The 16,241-nt window shown below is 43.3% G+C and overlaps 2 protein-coding genes across 2 annotated transcripts in view; one reads left to right on the forward strand and one right to left on the reverse strand.

Moving 5' to 3' along the window:
* The window catches only part of ssh1a (slingshot protein phosphatase 1a), a 24,044-nt gene extending 16,252 nt beyond the window's left edge, over positions 1-7,792 (reverse strand). Inside the window, exons 1-2 of the mRNA XM_083644568.1 lie at positions 7,666-7,792; positions 4,444-4,481 (exon numbers count right to left, since the gene is read on the reverse strand). Coding sequence (XP_083500694.1) covers positions 4,444-4,481; positions 7,666-7,746 — 119 coding nt within the window. The 5' untranslated portion in view covers positions 7,747-7,792. The remainder of the gene's footprint in view (positions 1-4,443; positions 4,482-7,665) is intronic.
* Positions 7,214-15,900, forward strand: LOC310783669 (D-amino-acid oxidase-like). Its single transcript, XM_083644582.1, has 11 exons — positions 7,214-7,265; positions 9,341-9,536; positions 9,657-9,771; positions 10,384-10,460; positions 10,619-10,684; positions 11,292-11,346; positions 11,547-11,651; positions 11,756-11,838; positions 14,468-14,585; positions 15,033-15,131; positions 15,672-15,900. The coding sequence occupies exons 2-11, from the start codon at positions 9,343-9,345 to the stop codon at positions 15,795-15,797; spliced, it is 1,038 nt and encodes a 345-aa protein (XP_083500708.1). The 5' UTR covers positions 7,214-7,265; positions 9,341-9,342; the 3' UTR covers positions 15,798-15,900.
* The last annotated feature ends 341 nt before the right edge of the window (positions 15,901-16,241 follow it).

A 16,241-nucleotide genomic window follows, 5' to 3' on the forward strand; every position in this document is an offset into this window, starting at 1 on the left:
ACAACAAGCTACCTCCTCTTCATCAGCCTCCAGACAACAAAGTGCCAGAGCAATGTCCAGATGAAGACAGACTGTTTCAGGCTTGGCCCATGCTTCTGAGTGACAGACTGACTGACAGTTAAGTCTGCACTCATCAGTGCCGCTCAGTAGAAAAGCGATGTCTGTCCCGATGCCCCTCCCTCTGTCCCCTCCTCCCTTGTCTGGTCTGTGCGTCTCGCCGGGTTTGAGTGAGAGGAGCTGTGAGGAAGAGTCCAGTCACACTCCTGCCTGCCTGGAGTCTCCACCCGCAGCCTGAGGCACAGAGGGCTGTGCTCGCCTTCTCCTTCCCTCACTCTCTTTAACAGCATTGGCTACACACACAAACTCACTCACCCACCACCCACCCACACACACACAGAAACACACACACACACACACACACACACACACACACACACAGAAACACACACACACACACACACACACACGCGCGCACACAGAGTCAAACTCCCTTTTGCTATCGAACATGAACATGAACATAAGCAGACAGACATACAGACAGACAGACAGATAGACAGACAGACAGGCAGACAGACAGACAGACAGACAGGCAGACAGGAGAGACAGACAGACAGACAGACAGGCAGACAGACAGGCAGACAGGAGAGACAGACAGACAGACAGACAGACAGGCAGACAGACAGACAGGCAGACAGACAGACAGACAGACAGACAGACAGACAGGCAGGCAGACAGACAGACATACAGACAGGCAGGCAGACAGACAGACAGACAGGCAGGCAGACAGACAGGCAGACAGACAGACAGGCAGACAGACAGACAGACAGACAGACAGGCAGACAGACAGGCAGACAGACAGACAGACAGACAGACAGACAGACAGACAGACAGACAGACAGACAGACGGCTCGAGAGGGCAATAAATCCAGTGGAATTCAAGCTTTGGATTTCCTCTTCCTGGAGCATGAACTCTGTGATTGTTGACTGTCCTCCTCCATCAGGCATGGCACAGCTCTCAAACCATGGCCTACTTTCCAGTAGACACTAGACAGTGAGCGAGGGGCTCCCACTTCAGCAATGCAAAACATGTCCAGATTCAGGATCTTGCATTGCTGTCCAATAAAAGAAAAAAAGCTCTCCAAAACCATTGAGAGTGCCGCTCTCTCTCTCTTCCTGGGACAAGCAAGAGTACTTGCATCAGTTGTGGAAGACAAAAAGAGGACAGAGGAAGTTTGGCCAAAGCATCCTAATGGGATGTCTTGATCTGCATGCCACCCTATGGGTCAACTGAATCCAAGGCAGGGCTGCCAGGGAGCTTCACACACGGGCCAAGCATGGACGGGAAGGGCAGCAAGAACTGGCAAAGCTCCCAAAACTCCCCAATCTCACTAGACTCAGGCTTATAAAGGGCCTGGTCACTAACAGATCATCTGCTGGCTGATGTTCCAGGTGGGAATTTGGACAGCTGAACATGTCAGGAGTATCCAGTAGTGGAGGGACTGGGTCAGATCCTGGTGGTTCTTGATTTGAGGAGAGTTAGAAGCAGCAAGCATAGCATAGCTAGCTGTTGTTGCAGCAGCAGCTAGATGGACCTGGACGGGGCCAAACAGAACCAGATGTCCTGTACGCCGCTGTTCTGAATCAGCAGGTGTATGTGAGAAGTGCGGCGGATTACCCCCGAGGACTCACTACAAAGAGGCTACAGAGAAGCAGTCAGCAGGCTGGTTTAGTCATGGTTTCAGAGCGGTTTGCACACACCAGCACAAAGGAAGAAAAGACTCCTCTTGGGGCTGTCGGGTTGCATAACGTTGGCATTTTCTCACTGACACTGCTGAAAGGGGTAAGGGGAGAACAGGGTGAGGAGGAGGAGAGAAGGGAGGGACCAACCTCCTCAGGTGTCGGGGGGGGGGGGGGGGGGGGGGTGTTGGAGACGGCTGGTCTGCACAGGACCCACAGTAACGGGCTTGGGCCTTTCCAAACATTTTTAACATTAAACCCAAAGGGAGTAAACTGTATATATAAACGTAACAGACATATTATGACATTTTTATCACCAGCTGTCTTGACAATGCGTGCGTTTTAAGTGAAGAAGTGTTGCATAAAGTTCAAATGGAATTCACATTAGTAATATAGGAGTTAACCTCATGAGATAAAAGATTGTAGAGATCATCACCTGCAGAGCATACTTCTCAGCCTCCATGCTGAATACCCCCTCCTTTCCCTCCCCTCCCCTCCCCAAACCAAACCCAAGCACCGCACCTGTTGTTGAACACACCGCACACCACACACACACACACACACACACACACACACACACACACACACACACACACACCTGTACACACACACACACACACACACACACACAAACACACACACACACACACACACACACACACACACACACACACACACACACACACACACACACACACAGCCTTCTGGCTCCTCTCTGTTTCTTGCCTAACACGGCTGGGTACCATGTGGTGAGATGACATCATTCCTTGGTAGAGTGCCGCTGACACCTGCATGTTTATGTTGGCCTCCATCAGCCCCTCGGGCTTTCCATGATTATCAAGTTCAGTATGGAACAGCGTGCCGTGTGCAAAATATTTGATACGCCCACCTGGCAGTCACGTAGCTGTCAATTAACGTGGCTATCTATCTGTTGTGCTAATTTAGCAGTGCCTGGACTATGAGAAATTCCACCCGTCAAGTAAAAGAAAACTCAGAGGAAGAGCTTAATTTATTGGTGATTTCATTACGTAATGGGGTTTGCCAGTCCCTAAAACTAATAGGACTCTGGAGGCAAGACAGGACTCGCATCATGTATAGATCATTCCTGCACAGACACATCGCTTAAGGACATCGCATAAGCTATTACATAACTGAAGAGAAAACGTTATGGTATCATCAGACTGCTTATAATGCTGATGACTGATGACATTTGATCATAAGGTCACATAGCTTCCCATGGCCGCTAGACCATGAAAATGTTTTATAAGGCTATAATCAATATACATCAAAAACTGTGGAAAGAATGAAACCTTTGTAAGCAGGTGTCATGGTCTCATTTTGTTTTCATCTTGTTAAATGGAATGAATTGCTAAAGCAGAAGAACAGCTTTGATAAGATGTCTGAGTGTCCTGAGATAGACTGGAGGAGAAAAAAAACTACAATTCACTCACTTGACACTGTTACCGAGAATAGCATTGAACGATAGGACGATTTGGTATTGGCTGAGTTCTACCGCCGGTTGATTTTTTTTTCCTACGATTTTTGTCATTTTAAATTGCTAATTTAATGCTAATAACTAATTAACCTGTGAAGCGCAATTCACAGTACGAATAAGAACTGGCATTTGGAGTTGAAAAGAAATAGAAGGCATTTTCTGTTTTGCTGGTCAGAAGCGGCACATACTGTTTGATCAATTTATGCAAAAAAAGCAACGCCAATTCATAAATCATATTCGGGAACTAGTCCAAAAGCTGCAGGCTATGTGCAGTTGTGCACCCTGATCATTTAATAGTATAATGTTAATATCCCCACCTGTTTGTTCATTTGGAGGCTGCAAGGAGAGGCGTCCTTCAGCTGATCTGATGCCATGTGACTGACAGACAGCTGTTCAGCCTGTCTTTACAGCTTAATGCTTATTAGCAAAGAGCTCCGCACGATTTATTTTGTTTCAAAAGAGTAGCCTAAAGGCTGTCATGTTTCAGTCCAATTAGGATGGTAATTGAAGATAACTTCGAGTAAGAAATATTTTAGTTTACTGAAGAAAAAATAAAAATAAAAATTACATTTCTGGCTTGGTGAACATTACGTCTTTTTTTTTTACGTGACACATTGATGTCATATTTAGGTCACGTAGCCCCAGACTTAAGTCTGCATTTCTATAAGTACAATATGTTGCATAATAAAAGGAACGGTGAAAGTACCAGCTCATCTTACTTGAAAGATCTCTCCTTACTTGAAACAGCTCCAGGGGACTCTACTGCCTTCTAACAGTTGCAGAGAAAGCTGACTTCAGGTTTGAACACTTGTCACTCACTCACAACAAGCTACTGCCAATCTGCCATACATCTATTCTACAGTGTGCATGCACCATGTGGTAGAGCTAGTTGTAACTCAGCTGATAACACACTCTTTCCAAAACTAGTTCTCTAAACTTGAAGTGGTGACAAACTATACAAAAAACACCCACAGTATCAAAATGAAGGAATGGTGCTTGTGAGACTAGACTACTGAGAACAACATGGTTTGTAAAAACAAGGAATCAACGACCTCCACATAGACAGGCAGATGTTTTATTACAATGTAATGCCAACTCAAAGACAGATGCAACCAATAAATGGTACTAACACCTGTCTATATCTGACCTACTTTGCCATGGCCTGCCCTGTACCATGCAACATTTGAGAAGAAGTGCTAAACCAAACTTACCTCTGATTTATTCGCCGTTCATCATCACTCCCAAAATCCTGTAATACAGATAAGAGGGAAGTATATCATGAATTCAATACTACAAAAGCTCCACCACCTAGACAGAGGCTTATGCCTGCCTATATTACACTCAATACACCAAATCATATATAAGGTGATAAGGTGTATGTCACTGTTGTTTTTAAGAAAGATAATCCTAATTATTTTGTAATGGTCTGTGTGACCAAGCTGTGTAATTGTTCCAAGGCCTATTATATAAGAAGAAAAACTGTCTACAAATGTTACCGTAACAGCAATATGACACCTCATACAGTATGTGTTGACCCACTTTCCACCTTGACAGAGGTGAGAGTGTTACAAAATAGTGGGAATGGGGTCACTAAGTTTCACTGCAGAACTTCAGAAGGAAGGATGCATTGTGTAGGGACGGTTGAGTATAGGGTTAAGTTTAGCCTCTAGGGAGCAATCTGGGAACCCAGAGTCTATCAGTCTGATGATGACTACCGTAATAACTAAGGCTGTGTGTCCATATAGCTTCTTTTTCTGACAGGTAAACTCTGGAAGTACGCTGGGGAGCGGTGATCTGAACGCACAATATGCAATATGCAAGGAAGCAAGGAAGCTAATGTTATGAAAGTAACATTAGCTCAGCAGCGGTAGCTAGCTTGATAGCTGACAGCTAACATTAGCTAACAACACACATACGGTGATTTAGCGCAACACTCCCCAGAAATAAGTGTCTAGCCAATCTGCTCCCACAATTGAGCCTTTCTGTCTCTGTTGTGATAGTTTCTCCATATGATTAGTTGCGTGAAACGGTGCGCCCGACACCAGCATCTTTCTGAAAAGTTCAGATATTTTCAGCTGGAAACGCTGTGAGTCGGCGCACAAAAAAGCCGGGGCCTTCTGAAAATAGACGCTGGGCGCAGCGCACTTTCTCTAGACGGCCCTATGCGCCCGCATACGCTCTCTCCTCATTGTAAACAACTGAAAAAAGATGCTGGAGCTTAGGAAACGAAGCTATATGGACACACGACTATATGGACTCTGGGACAGACGGCCGATATGTCGTGGTTTCCGGTACGGAGCGGTTATGTCCGCCCCAAGACTTCCGCTTCTGTCATTGTTTACAGTCTGATGACTTCTCATATGCAGCTATATATTATTATGAATAGCCCGAAATGCTGCAAGGACCTAAAACACCTACAATCGATCAGGTCCATCTCCGTCCTCGTGTCGATCAGACTGTGACCGATGCACACGGAAGTGGAAGTCTTGGCGCGGGCATATCCGCTCAACAACCGGAAACCCCGAAATATCACCCATCTGTCCCACAGTCTTATTAGTCGTCAGACTGATACACTCTGGGTGCCCAGATTACTAAGGGAGCAGAAAGTAAGGGGGCTGCTGGAGGAGTAAGCCAGTGTTTCACCTATTGTAAACAGCAAGTTCCCATTTGCTGTATATAGACTAGAGTAAGGTGGTGCACCACCAAAAGCACAAATGTGAATTAACCATGTTTATGTTTTATGGAGACCTTTTCATCCATATCTGATGATCAATCAAAATAGTGACTGGAATAATAGCCTACATGTTCATGTATAAAGCATAAGTCCTGAATCAAAGACTAGGGTTGGCAACTGAAACAAGGGAGGGGCAAGTGTGAGTGTTTGAAGACATGGTTCAGTTCACTGTCACTGTCAGGGTAATCCAACATGCACTCGCTGCAAGTGAAGTAATTCAGCAGCACAGTGGAAAAATAAATAAATAAATACAACAAAATAACAAAAGCAGCAGGCTACACCATACAAAGCCTGTAATACAAAACGATGATATTGTAGAACTAAGGGTGAAATGATATGACTAAACCTAAATGCATTTTCATCTTCATTCTCTTTTCCTCCCCATCCTACAGTAGTAGCTCCACCACCACCCCACCCCCATCAGGAGTAGATGACATCATAGCTGCAGCAGCCTCCTGTGAGCTTTATCTGTCCCACCTCACCACACTGATCCAGAACGACACGTATGGGAACATCACACTAAACCTGGTCAAACTAACACACTACTACCATTAAAAGGGCCGTTCTCATCGCAATAGGTAATAACTATGTGATAAACTACTACAATTAAAATGCAGAGTGGTTTATGGTTTTGTACACCATGGTCCAGTGAAACAAACTATTTTTACCAAAGTTAATTCTAAATAAACCCAGCACTGGTGGTTGCAAATAAATCCACCTACGGATTTCGACTCTCATCTGCCTATGCAGTCCCACAGAGTGGACTGAGGGTGAGCCTCCTCCTTGTCTCTAGTAGTTACGTTAGCGGCCCCATCTGGTGGTGAAGACAGTGTGATTGCCACAGATTGATTTCTCTCTGGGAGGGACATCACTGCAGTTGAAATTGCCATGGGGAAATTATATTTGTATGATAACAGTTCAGTGGAACATGACCACTGATTCTTGCTTTGAGTTATGAGGAAGTGAAATTTGAACAGCTCATTGTGACCCTCTGAACTGAAGCTAGCTTGGAGTATGAGCAAGTTAGGTCTCGCCCTTTTCCACATGACTGTTTCCCAGTCTGGAAATCCCAGACATCTCTTCCCTTTCCTTGTCAGAGGGATGAAGGCAGGACACCACAACTGCATGGAAATAACTTGTTAATGCTTGGCTGTCTGTCTCCATGCCTGGGCAGGAGCCATCAAGCTATTTGATCACAACGACTAAATGTTAGATTTTGTAATAATGTACAGTTAACAGTGGGTGGACTTCAGTAGCAGCAGCAGCAGCAGTTACTGTGTGGTATAGGATAAAGTTCAGGTGGGAAAACAACTTTGCAATGTCAGCCAATCACATCATAAACCGCTAGCTACAGCTTCCATCATTCATACTTGCTAAACTGCTACTTGGTCCTTCTTTATCTCTAACCTTTGACCAAATTTGAGAATATTATTTGCTAACGTATTCTTTCCAGTTTTCTAAAAATCTGGCAGTTACCCAATTTTGGCCGGTGTTCCAGCAATACCTTTACCGTACATGTTTGGTTATGAATAACCAAGAACGTTAAGCTAGCTAGCCACCGCCTAGCATACGTTGCCTAAAGATGCTAACGTAGCTTCATTCAGCGGGCCCATCACCAGAAACATCCCCCACATCCTCAGTGCTTCCACGAACACCTCACTGCCCTGGAGCATCCTTTTTTATCCAGGTGTAGACTTACCTCCCCCGCGGCCGTTGTTGTGGTGCTGGCGGTGGATGCGGCGCTTGGGGTCGGGGACCGATGCAGAGTAACCAACGCCATGGCTGGAAGCTGGGGATGCCCGGCGGCCGCTGTGGCCTGGTGTGCAGCTAACTGCTGGGCTTGCTAATATGGATGGAGAGAGAAATACTGTCTGGCTGAGGAGGAAGTGGTGCCTTCAAGGCCCCGTCCATCCTCTGAACGTCCAGGGCACTGACTGAATTAGATGGGACTTTCTGTCTTGTAAACTCTTTAGACCCATGTGAGTAGTAGGCATATTACAATTAGTAGTAATAGTCGTACTGTAGTAGTAGTAGTAGTAGTAGTAGGCCTAGTGTTAGTACAGTAACAACAACTACAACAACAACAACAACAACAGTAGTAGTAGTAGTAGTAGTAATAGTAGTAGCAGTAGTAGTACGCTAGTATAGAGTAGTAGTAACTACGCTACATCACAACATCACAATCATCTTCAGAAATTGTGCTAGTAGCCTATTATATTGTGTTTATATTGATATATGACAATATCTGCTGTCATAATAAATACGGTAAATAAATAACTTAATTAATTATATTTTTATAATAATAATTTATTACTTAGCATTTGCCTTTTCTCATGATTTTAAACAACATAGACCACTTGGTCACAAAAGTAGCCTATTCTTGTCTGGGACTGATCATCACAGAGCCAGCAACAAGTAGCCTGGGTGAACCCAGCCGCCACGTGACCTGCTCTCAGAGTTCTGTCACTAGCCAGACTGTAGTGACTGAGAACAGGTCTGAGAGCAGGTCACGTGGAGGCTGGGTTCACCCAGCAACAAGCGCCCTCTGCGGTGAGTGCGGTTACACATTAACGCCCATGTCAGAAACCACTGCAGCTCGATCGAGTTGACAGACTGACGCCAGTTTGAAGGTAATGCGAAACTTTATGGAACTTTTTGAACAGTTTTATTTGAATACAACTTTTACATTAGACCGCTTACACCAATGCCAAACTTTTCACGTTGATGATTGATTGCACTGGAAACGTTTATTCTCGAAACTTGTCTCGAAGGGTTTGCTCACTATTGGACTATATAGTCGCAGTTACATAGCCTAATAATTATTGTAACGTTACCGAGATTGTTTTGTGTAGCCTGTTTTGTTTACACAGTGGTAGTGGATGATCCAGCTGGCCTATTATGAGGTAATTCCATTAGGTTGACCAATAGCCATACAAAAAGTGAAAATTGGGTGACCTTGATTTGTTTCAAATTTGGATATTACATGTTCTGAACTATTTGTTGATGTAAGGATTTTTGTTCTTCTATTTTATAAGTAGGGTTAATATTTGTACTTTCCATATAGGCTAATGTGAATATATGGCTATAATATAGAATCAATTCCTAATCTATGTAGTCTATCTAATATATCCTATCCTATTATTAGCACACACACAAAAAAGTCTAGGGTCCCTGGATTTTTGTGACTTCAAAATAGGGTCATGGGCCAAAAAAGGTTGGGAACCACCTACTACTGTATATTCAGGTTGACCATTCAATTGACAAGAACATGTGGTCTGCTTTCTAAGGCTAAGGCTGACATTGATTTAATTCTTTGTGGGTGGGCAAGTCCTGGATTTCTAGAGCTTAATGTGGCCTCTGTCTTGTTCCTTCAGACATGCGGGTGGCAGTGATTGGAGCTGGAGTCATCGGCCTGTCGACTGCTCAGAGCCTGTATGAGCAGTACCACTCTATCGTCAGTCCACTGACCATCGAGGTGTACGCAGACCGTTTCACTCCACTGACCACCAGTGATGGAGCTGCAGGTCTCTGGCAGCCGTACCTCTATGACAAGGGCAACGTCCAGGAGACGTAAGTGCAGAGTCTCACGCAAACGACACTGCAGAGCGTATGAGAAACCTATTGGCTGTTTCTCATCTTCAACTGCAAACAGTGACCATCAGTTTGATTCTGTATTTTTCACACCTTTAGAAAATGGAATAAAGAGACATTTGACTACTTGCTGAGCTGGCTCAGTTCACCAGAGTCAGTAAAAATGGGTATATTCCTTCAATCTGGCTACAACCTCTTCAGTGAGCCTGCACCAGTGAGTAGTACTGCATTATTGGTCAATCTAACTTCTAAGATAAGATTGCAGCTTTTGACTGGGTATTAAAGGGCTTTTACAGCCAAGAGCAAAGGTACTGTGCAATGAAACTGTCAAACTATAACAGCAACTCTTGACGTGGATGAGTGCACAGCCTATGTAACCTCAAATGACTCCTCTTCATTATAACACACCAGGCCAGTACAATATCTGGCATACAATGGCTGTATGATGATGTACTCAGAGCAAAAAGGGAAGCACGCACATTTCCGTAAAAATTTACAGGTGCTGGACTCAAAAATACACACCATAGAAAGAAGAGGAAGTCCGCACACCGTTGACGCTCCAGCGACCACAATTTTAATTAAAGCTCATACAACGTTTCGACCCCTTCGGGTCTTCATCAGGTATGAAGATGACATGAAGACCCGAAGGGGTCGAAACGTTGTATGAGCTTTAATTAAAATTGTGGTCGCTGGAGCGTCAACGGTGTGCGGACTTCCTCTTCTTGCTATGGTGTATGATGATGTAAACAGGTCATTAGTATTCAACCCAAATGAATAGAGTGATCTGCTCAGCCTTACAAAGCCTGGAATGTTGTTGTTTTTGTAGGAACCCTCATTTAAAGATATCGTCCTGGGCTTCCGACATCTCACAGAGCAAGAGCTGCAGATGTTCCCTGGATACAGGTATATTGTTGTTGAAAATATCATGAATCGGTGCAAAGCATTGAAAGAAAGTGATAATTAATGTATAGCAGAAAGGACTTGTGAACGGATGATTGTCATGATGCCGTCTCACCAGCTGCCACACTGTTCTCCCTCTTTTAATGTGGACAACATGTTAGCCATGGCTGGTTCAACACGGCTCTCATGGTGGAGGGAAAGACCTACTTGCCTTGGCTGATGGACTGGTCAGTGATTTAGTTGTGTTGTTGTCGTCAATTATTTCCCATGCACATCTAACAGTAGCCAGCAGGTAGTACTGTAGAATGAGTAAACCTCACTCCTTGATAGCTAGTTGTGGGGGACTACACAACGCAGGTTACACACACTCATGGATACTTGCATTGGTACATGACAAAATAAAGCTTAAAGACATTTTTATTTGAACTAAACTTAACAACTCAAAAGCCAAGAGTTGAACTTGCTGTTTAAATAAGTGAATACTGGAGCACCTGTTTGCAAGACCATTTATTACCATATACATATAAAGGAGTAAACAATTAATAGTGTGCTATTTAGATCCTCTATTGATTTAATTGTCTGCTAATTTCTTATTGTCCCTATGGGGATCAATTAAGTTAATCATATCATATGAAGGCCAGAATGAAGGCCAGTCCTAGACTTCTTCAACACATGATCAAATGATGTCACGCCATATCAAATATCCTCACAACATATTGTTTAGGCCAACGCTATGATTCCTTGAGTAAGATGCAATGTTAGAGAATTGTTTTTTTTTCCCCAGGAATGCTCTTTACTGCTCATAATGAACATCTAGTTTTGATTTAATCCCAGGTTGCAGAAGAGGGGTGTGAAATTTTACCAGAGGAAAATAGAGTCCTTCAAGGAGGTTAGTTAGGGCTTTTCAAACTCAATATTAAATTTATATTTTCATGTTATTTTAGAAAATGCTAATTACACCCAGACTGTAATATCCTACTGTCCAAACAGTTGTGATTTCTATTTACTCAAAAAAGACAGAGAAACAGAAAAGTTTGGTTGTCTCACTTGTGTCTCATCTCTCATGTTGCTCCCCTACTGTATATCTAGCTGGCAGAAAGTGGGGCAGACGTCATAATAAACTGCACCGGAGTGAGATCAGGAGAACTCCAGGCCGACCCCGAGCTCAAACCAGGCCGCGGGCAGATAGTGAAGGTGAGAATGCAAAATGTTCAGATGGCTGTTCACTGCTTATGTCATCTGACTGTACTGGAATAAGGGAAATAGCTGGTATCCTTCTTTACCCCTCTGTACTTCAGGTGGATGCTCCATGGCTGAAGCACTGGATTCTTACCCACAATTTTTCCACAGGAGTCTACAATTCACCATACATCATTCCAGGGTAGGACTAGTGGCACTGCCCACTGATCAATATTGAACGGCAAAATACCCCACTAGTTGTTCTAGTGGTGGTTGGTGGTACTTGGGTTTTTGAGTTGTCTTCTCAAATGGTTGAGTTGGTTCTCAAATGGGGGTCCAGGGATCCCCAGCGGTCCGTGGCACTTTGCCAGGGGGTCCGCGAAAAGTTTTCAGGAAAATAAAAATAAAAACTTTTTTTTTTCAAAAGCTTCATAGTTCAATGAACATATTATGCTTTAAATCTAAAATGGTTCATGGATTACATTCTAACCTAACAAACCTATCAATTTAAAAGTCAGGCACGTTACCGTGGAAACAATTAAGCTTAGCCCAAAATCACGAATCAGAATGAGGGGGTCCCCGGTATATTTTCTATCTTGTAAGGGGTCCTTGGCTGAAAAACATTTGAGAACCTCTGGTCTACACAATTTGGTCCCTGTCCCCTCGCCCTCCCTTACCTGACTCTGCCAGATGGGGGCGGTATTGTGTTCACGTGTCTTGGGAACACAATACCGCCTCCGTCTGGCAGAGTCAGGTTAACCCCCCCCTTTTTAGGCCGGTGCTTGCACTGGCCTATAGGAGCACGTGTGTCCCAATCGCTGCATACACGACTCCTGGCACCCTTCCTGGCACCCTTTCATCAAGATGGGCTTTTACTTTGAAATTTGTTTTATTTGACGAATGTCCGGTTTCGGACTTCCTGTCTGCCCTGATCTGATCTTGTTTAGCTTGACAGAGTCGCTCACGGCCGCAGAGGGTCCGCGCCCATGTTAACGTTACACGCGACGCAACAAATAAACAAACACACATTTCCCAGTGTCTCTGGACATCAACAGTAGTGGGAGACGTCTCCCCTTCCAGCAAATATACATGAATGTTATGCGTAAGGAACATGAACATCTTACCGCGAGGCAGAGAGCTAAGATAAGTAGCTAACAGCTGAGCTAAGTAGGCTATAACTAGCGTGTTAGCCGATCGGAAAAGCATGTAAACAGCGGTGAGATCTCCTTTATTAAAGTATGCAACCATTTCCAATGAACAAATGGCATGTAGCCTTCAACTTTAAAACAAAACAATGTGCTTCTGCTTACTTCTTACATTCAACTCTGTATAGCAGTGAGTGCAGACAGTGCAACACCAGTGGCATGTAGCCCTCAAGTATTTAAAACAAAAACAATAGTGCTTCTGCTGCTTACTTAGCCTCCATTCAACTTTTTATGGCAGACCTGTTCAAAGAATTCAAGGTGGGTTCATTCTTTCAAACGGTGTAAAATAACACGTTTAACAACATATCAAACAGACCTTATCCTGTCACATTAGTTTTTGAGATAGCTGGCAATGCATTGTGTAACCAAAAAAACGTTTGGCTAACCTTAAAGGAACACTCCGCCCATTTTCAACCAGCTTTGTATCATTAGAACATCAGTAGTATATTAGAAAACTGTAAACTGTTTTGAAGTCTGTCATTTAATTTGACAGTTATTGAGTGTTAAAGTGTGGACCAGTGACATCACTGGTCCACACTAACTCAAATTAATAACTAATTAACTCAAATCAACTCTCAATAACTGTCAAACTAGATGAATGATGAATAGTTTGACAGTTATTGAGAGTTGATTTGAGTTAATGAGTTATTAATTTGAGTTAGTGTGGACCAGTGATGTCACTGGTCCACACTTTAACACTCAATAACTGTCAAATTAAATGACAGACTTCAAAACCGTTTACAGTTTTCTGATATACTACTTCTAATTGATACATGATACAAAGCTGGTTGAAAATGGGCGGAGTGTTCCTTTAACGTTAACATGTTTTGTAATGGAATCTTTATGGGACACGGCTAATACCTGGCACAGCGTTAGCTAGCATAGTGTAGCACGTGTGCAATGCAAATGGAATCATTATGGAACTATGGCTAAGTTTGGCTCTTAGCCGTGTCCCATAATGATTCCATTACAAATATTGCATTGCACACGTGACATGTTATTTTACTAAAAATAATACATTTTACCATCATTTCAAGTAGAATGATACCACCCAAGTAAGAATATTTCAAGTGTTTCAAGTGCTTTACTGAAATATTTGGACCATATAATGATAATACAATTATTATATCTCAACCTTAAAAGGTTACATATAGGTGCCAAAAAGCCATAAATTCACATCAAACAACAAAGAAAAACAATTATAATTCAAGTTGAAACAGTAAGTGTGCAGCTGCAGCATTTATTTAAAAAAAAAAATCTTTATCCTGCATCCCTAAACACAAACGGGGAAAAAAGGTGGAAAATCAGATGACGGCTTATATGTGTTCTGTTGATTGTTAAGATGTGTATGGGTATACATGGGTGATCCCATGCACCGGCCGTATGCCAGGTTTCGACCTGGCCTTGTTTTTTTACTATTGCATGTTGCTGTGCTAAATTCTGTCTGCTTCCCCCACTCTCTTTTCCCCACCTTGCCAGCAGTGGTACTGTAGCAATTGTTTTGCGGTGCTATCCCACTGCCAAGGTGTTAATCTACATACTGTATATCACAGCACTTGTTATGATTTTGGAATATACATGTAGTTTTTACCCAAAATTGATTATGAGCTCTGTGTCTACATGCAGGAGTCGTCTAGTGACTGTTGGTGGGGTTTTCCAGCTGGGAAACTGGAGTGAAATGAACAACTCTACTGACCATAATAATATCTGGGATACTGCTTGCAAGCTGGAGCCTAGTCTCCAGGTGAGGTGATACTTATCGAAATATGGTTTCTCGAAGAGGTCACAAAAAGAGTTTCTGTCTCAGCAGCAATAAATGATGTAATTAACATAGTACATTTGATAAAGTCAAGACATGTTCTGCAGTTCAGTAGTCCTCGACTGTTTTAGTGCCAAGCAAGGCACACTTTGGTGGCAAAATCCTAAGGCAGATCAAATTATTGATTGCTTGAAAAGTCAGACAAAGCCTAAACCAGCTGCTGGACTTTGCCCAAATTGCATTACGCTGGAGAAAACAGCAAATTACATTAAAGTTTAGTAAAGTAAATGTAATCATTTAGATTCACATTGTTTTGTTGACATTTCAGCAAAATGTGAAGCCACTCCTGAACTAATCCCTCAGCAGAGAGAGGTTATTCCAGGTCATTTCTGTTTGAACTGAGTCATATCTGCCTTGTTGTTCTGACCTCAGCATGCCAGGATAGTGGAGGACTGGGCCGGTCTCAGACCGGTTCGCTGCAAAGTGAGACTGGAGAGGGAGAGCATTCAATCTGGGGCAACGACCATAGAGGTAAACCACCAAAGCTGATGAGTAGACTAGATGTTATTGTTGGTCACATCACTTCTGATATCACCTATCATGGGCCATCTGGGTAGTGTAGAGGTAAAAGCATTCACCTACCACCGCGGAGACTTGGGTTCAATTCCCGGCAGCGGTACTTCCGACTTGGTCAGAAGTTCTTACAGACACAATTGTCCGTGTCTGTGGGTGGAAAGCCAGTGGGGTATGTGTTCTGGTCATTGCGCCAATGCCTCCTCTGGTCGGTTCGGGGCGCATATTAGAGGGGGAGGAGAACTGGGGGGAATAGTGTGATCCTCCCACGCGCTACATCCTGCCGGTGAAACTCGTCGCTGTCAGGTGAAAAGAATCGGCTGGCGACTGCACATGTATCGGAGGAAGTATGTGCTAGTCTACAATTCTCCCCAGATCGGCAGAGGGGGTGGAGCAACGACTGGGACAGCAGGGGGAATTGGCCAAGTACAATTGGGGAGAAAAAATGAGAGAAAAAAAGCAGAAAGACTTGATTTAAAAAAATCACCTGTCATTCAGGTGATACACAACTACGGCCATGGAGGTTTTGGACTCACCATTCACCGCGGCTGTGCCCAGGAAGCTGCCAGGCTCTTTGGTCAGATCGCAGAACAAAAAGGCAGAGGGTCGAGAGCTCGCTTGTAAACCAGTGCAACCATTTCACCTACTAATACTGGATTTTCAGAGCAGAGTGGTCAGCAGTGATTGGTCCACTCGTCATAATGTACTGTACTAACTTATTGTTAAAATTGAATGCAACCAGATACAGTAGTGACTGAGTATGGGGTAATTACATCACTTTAAAACATTGTATATATATATAATTGTATATATATATAACCAATATGTAGAGACACTCCTGTTGTTCCCGTCTATTATGAAATAAAAGATGACTAACATGACGACTCTTTTTGAAACATAATTTACTGTATCATACACATTTACATCCAGTGTATTGACAAGAATCTGTGACAAAAGTCCAACCCCACATCACCTTTCTTACAAACAAAAGCAAAGACAACAGCTAAACCAGGTATTAATACAATATTTACAGAAATCACTTTTGCTCAATAAAGACGCAGGTGTGTA

Source organism: Poromitra crassiceps (genome assembly GCF_964638095.1).
Source record: "Poromitra crassiceps genome assembly, chromosome: 10".
Classification (NCBI taxonomy): domain Eukaryota; kingdom Metazoa; phylum Chordata; class Actinopteri; order Beryciformes; family Melamphaidae; genus Poromitra; species Poromitra crassiceps.

Bases quoted from the DNA above. Each gene is read 5' to 3' on its own strand.
- LOC310783669 (XM_083644582.1), top strand. From the start codon at position 9,343: ATGCGGGTGGCAGTGATTGGAGCTGGAGTCATCGGCCTGTCGACTGCT. The intron at 9,772-10,383 runs GTGAGTAGTACT...TTGTTTTTGTAG, and splicing joins TCTTCAGTGAGCCTGCACCA to GAACCCTCATTTAAAGATAT. The intron at 15,132-15,671 runs GTAAACCACCAA...CCTGTCATTCAG, and splicing joins CTGGGGCAACGACCATAGAG to GTGATACACAACTACGGCCA.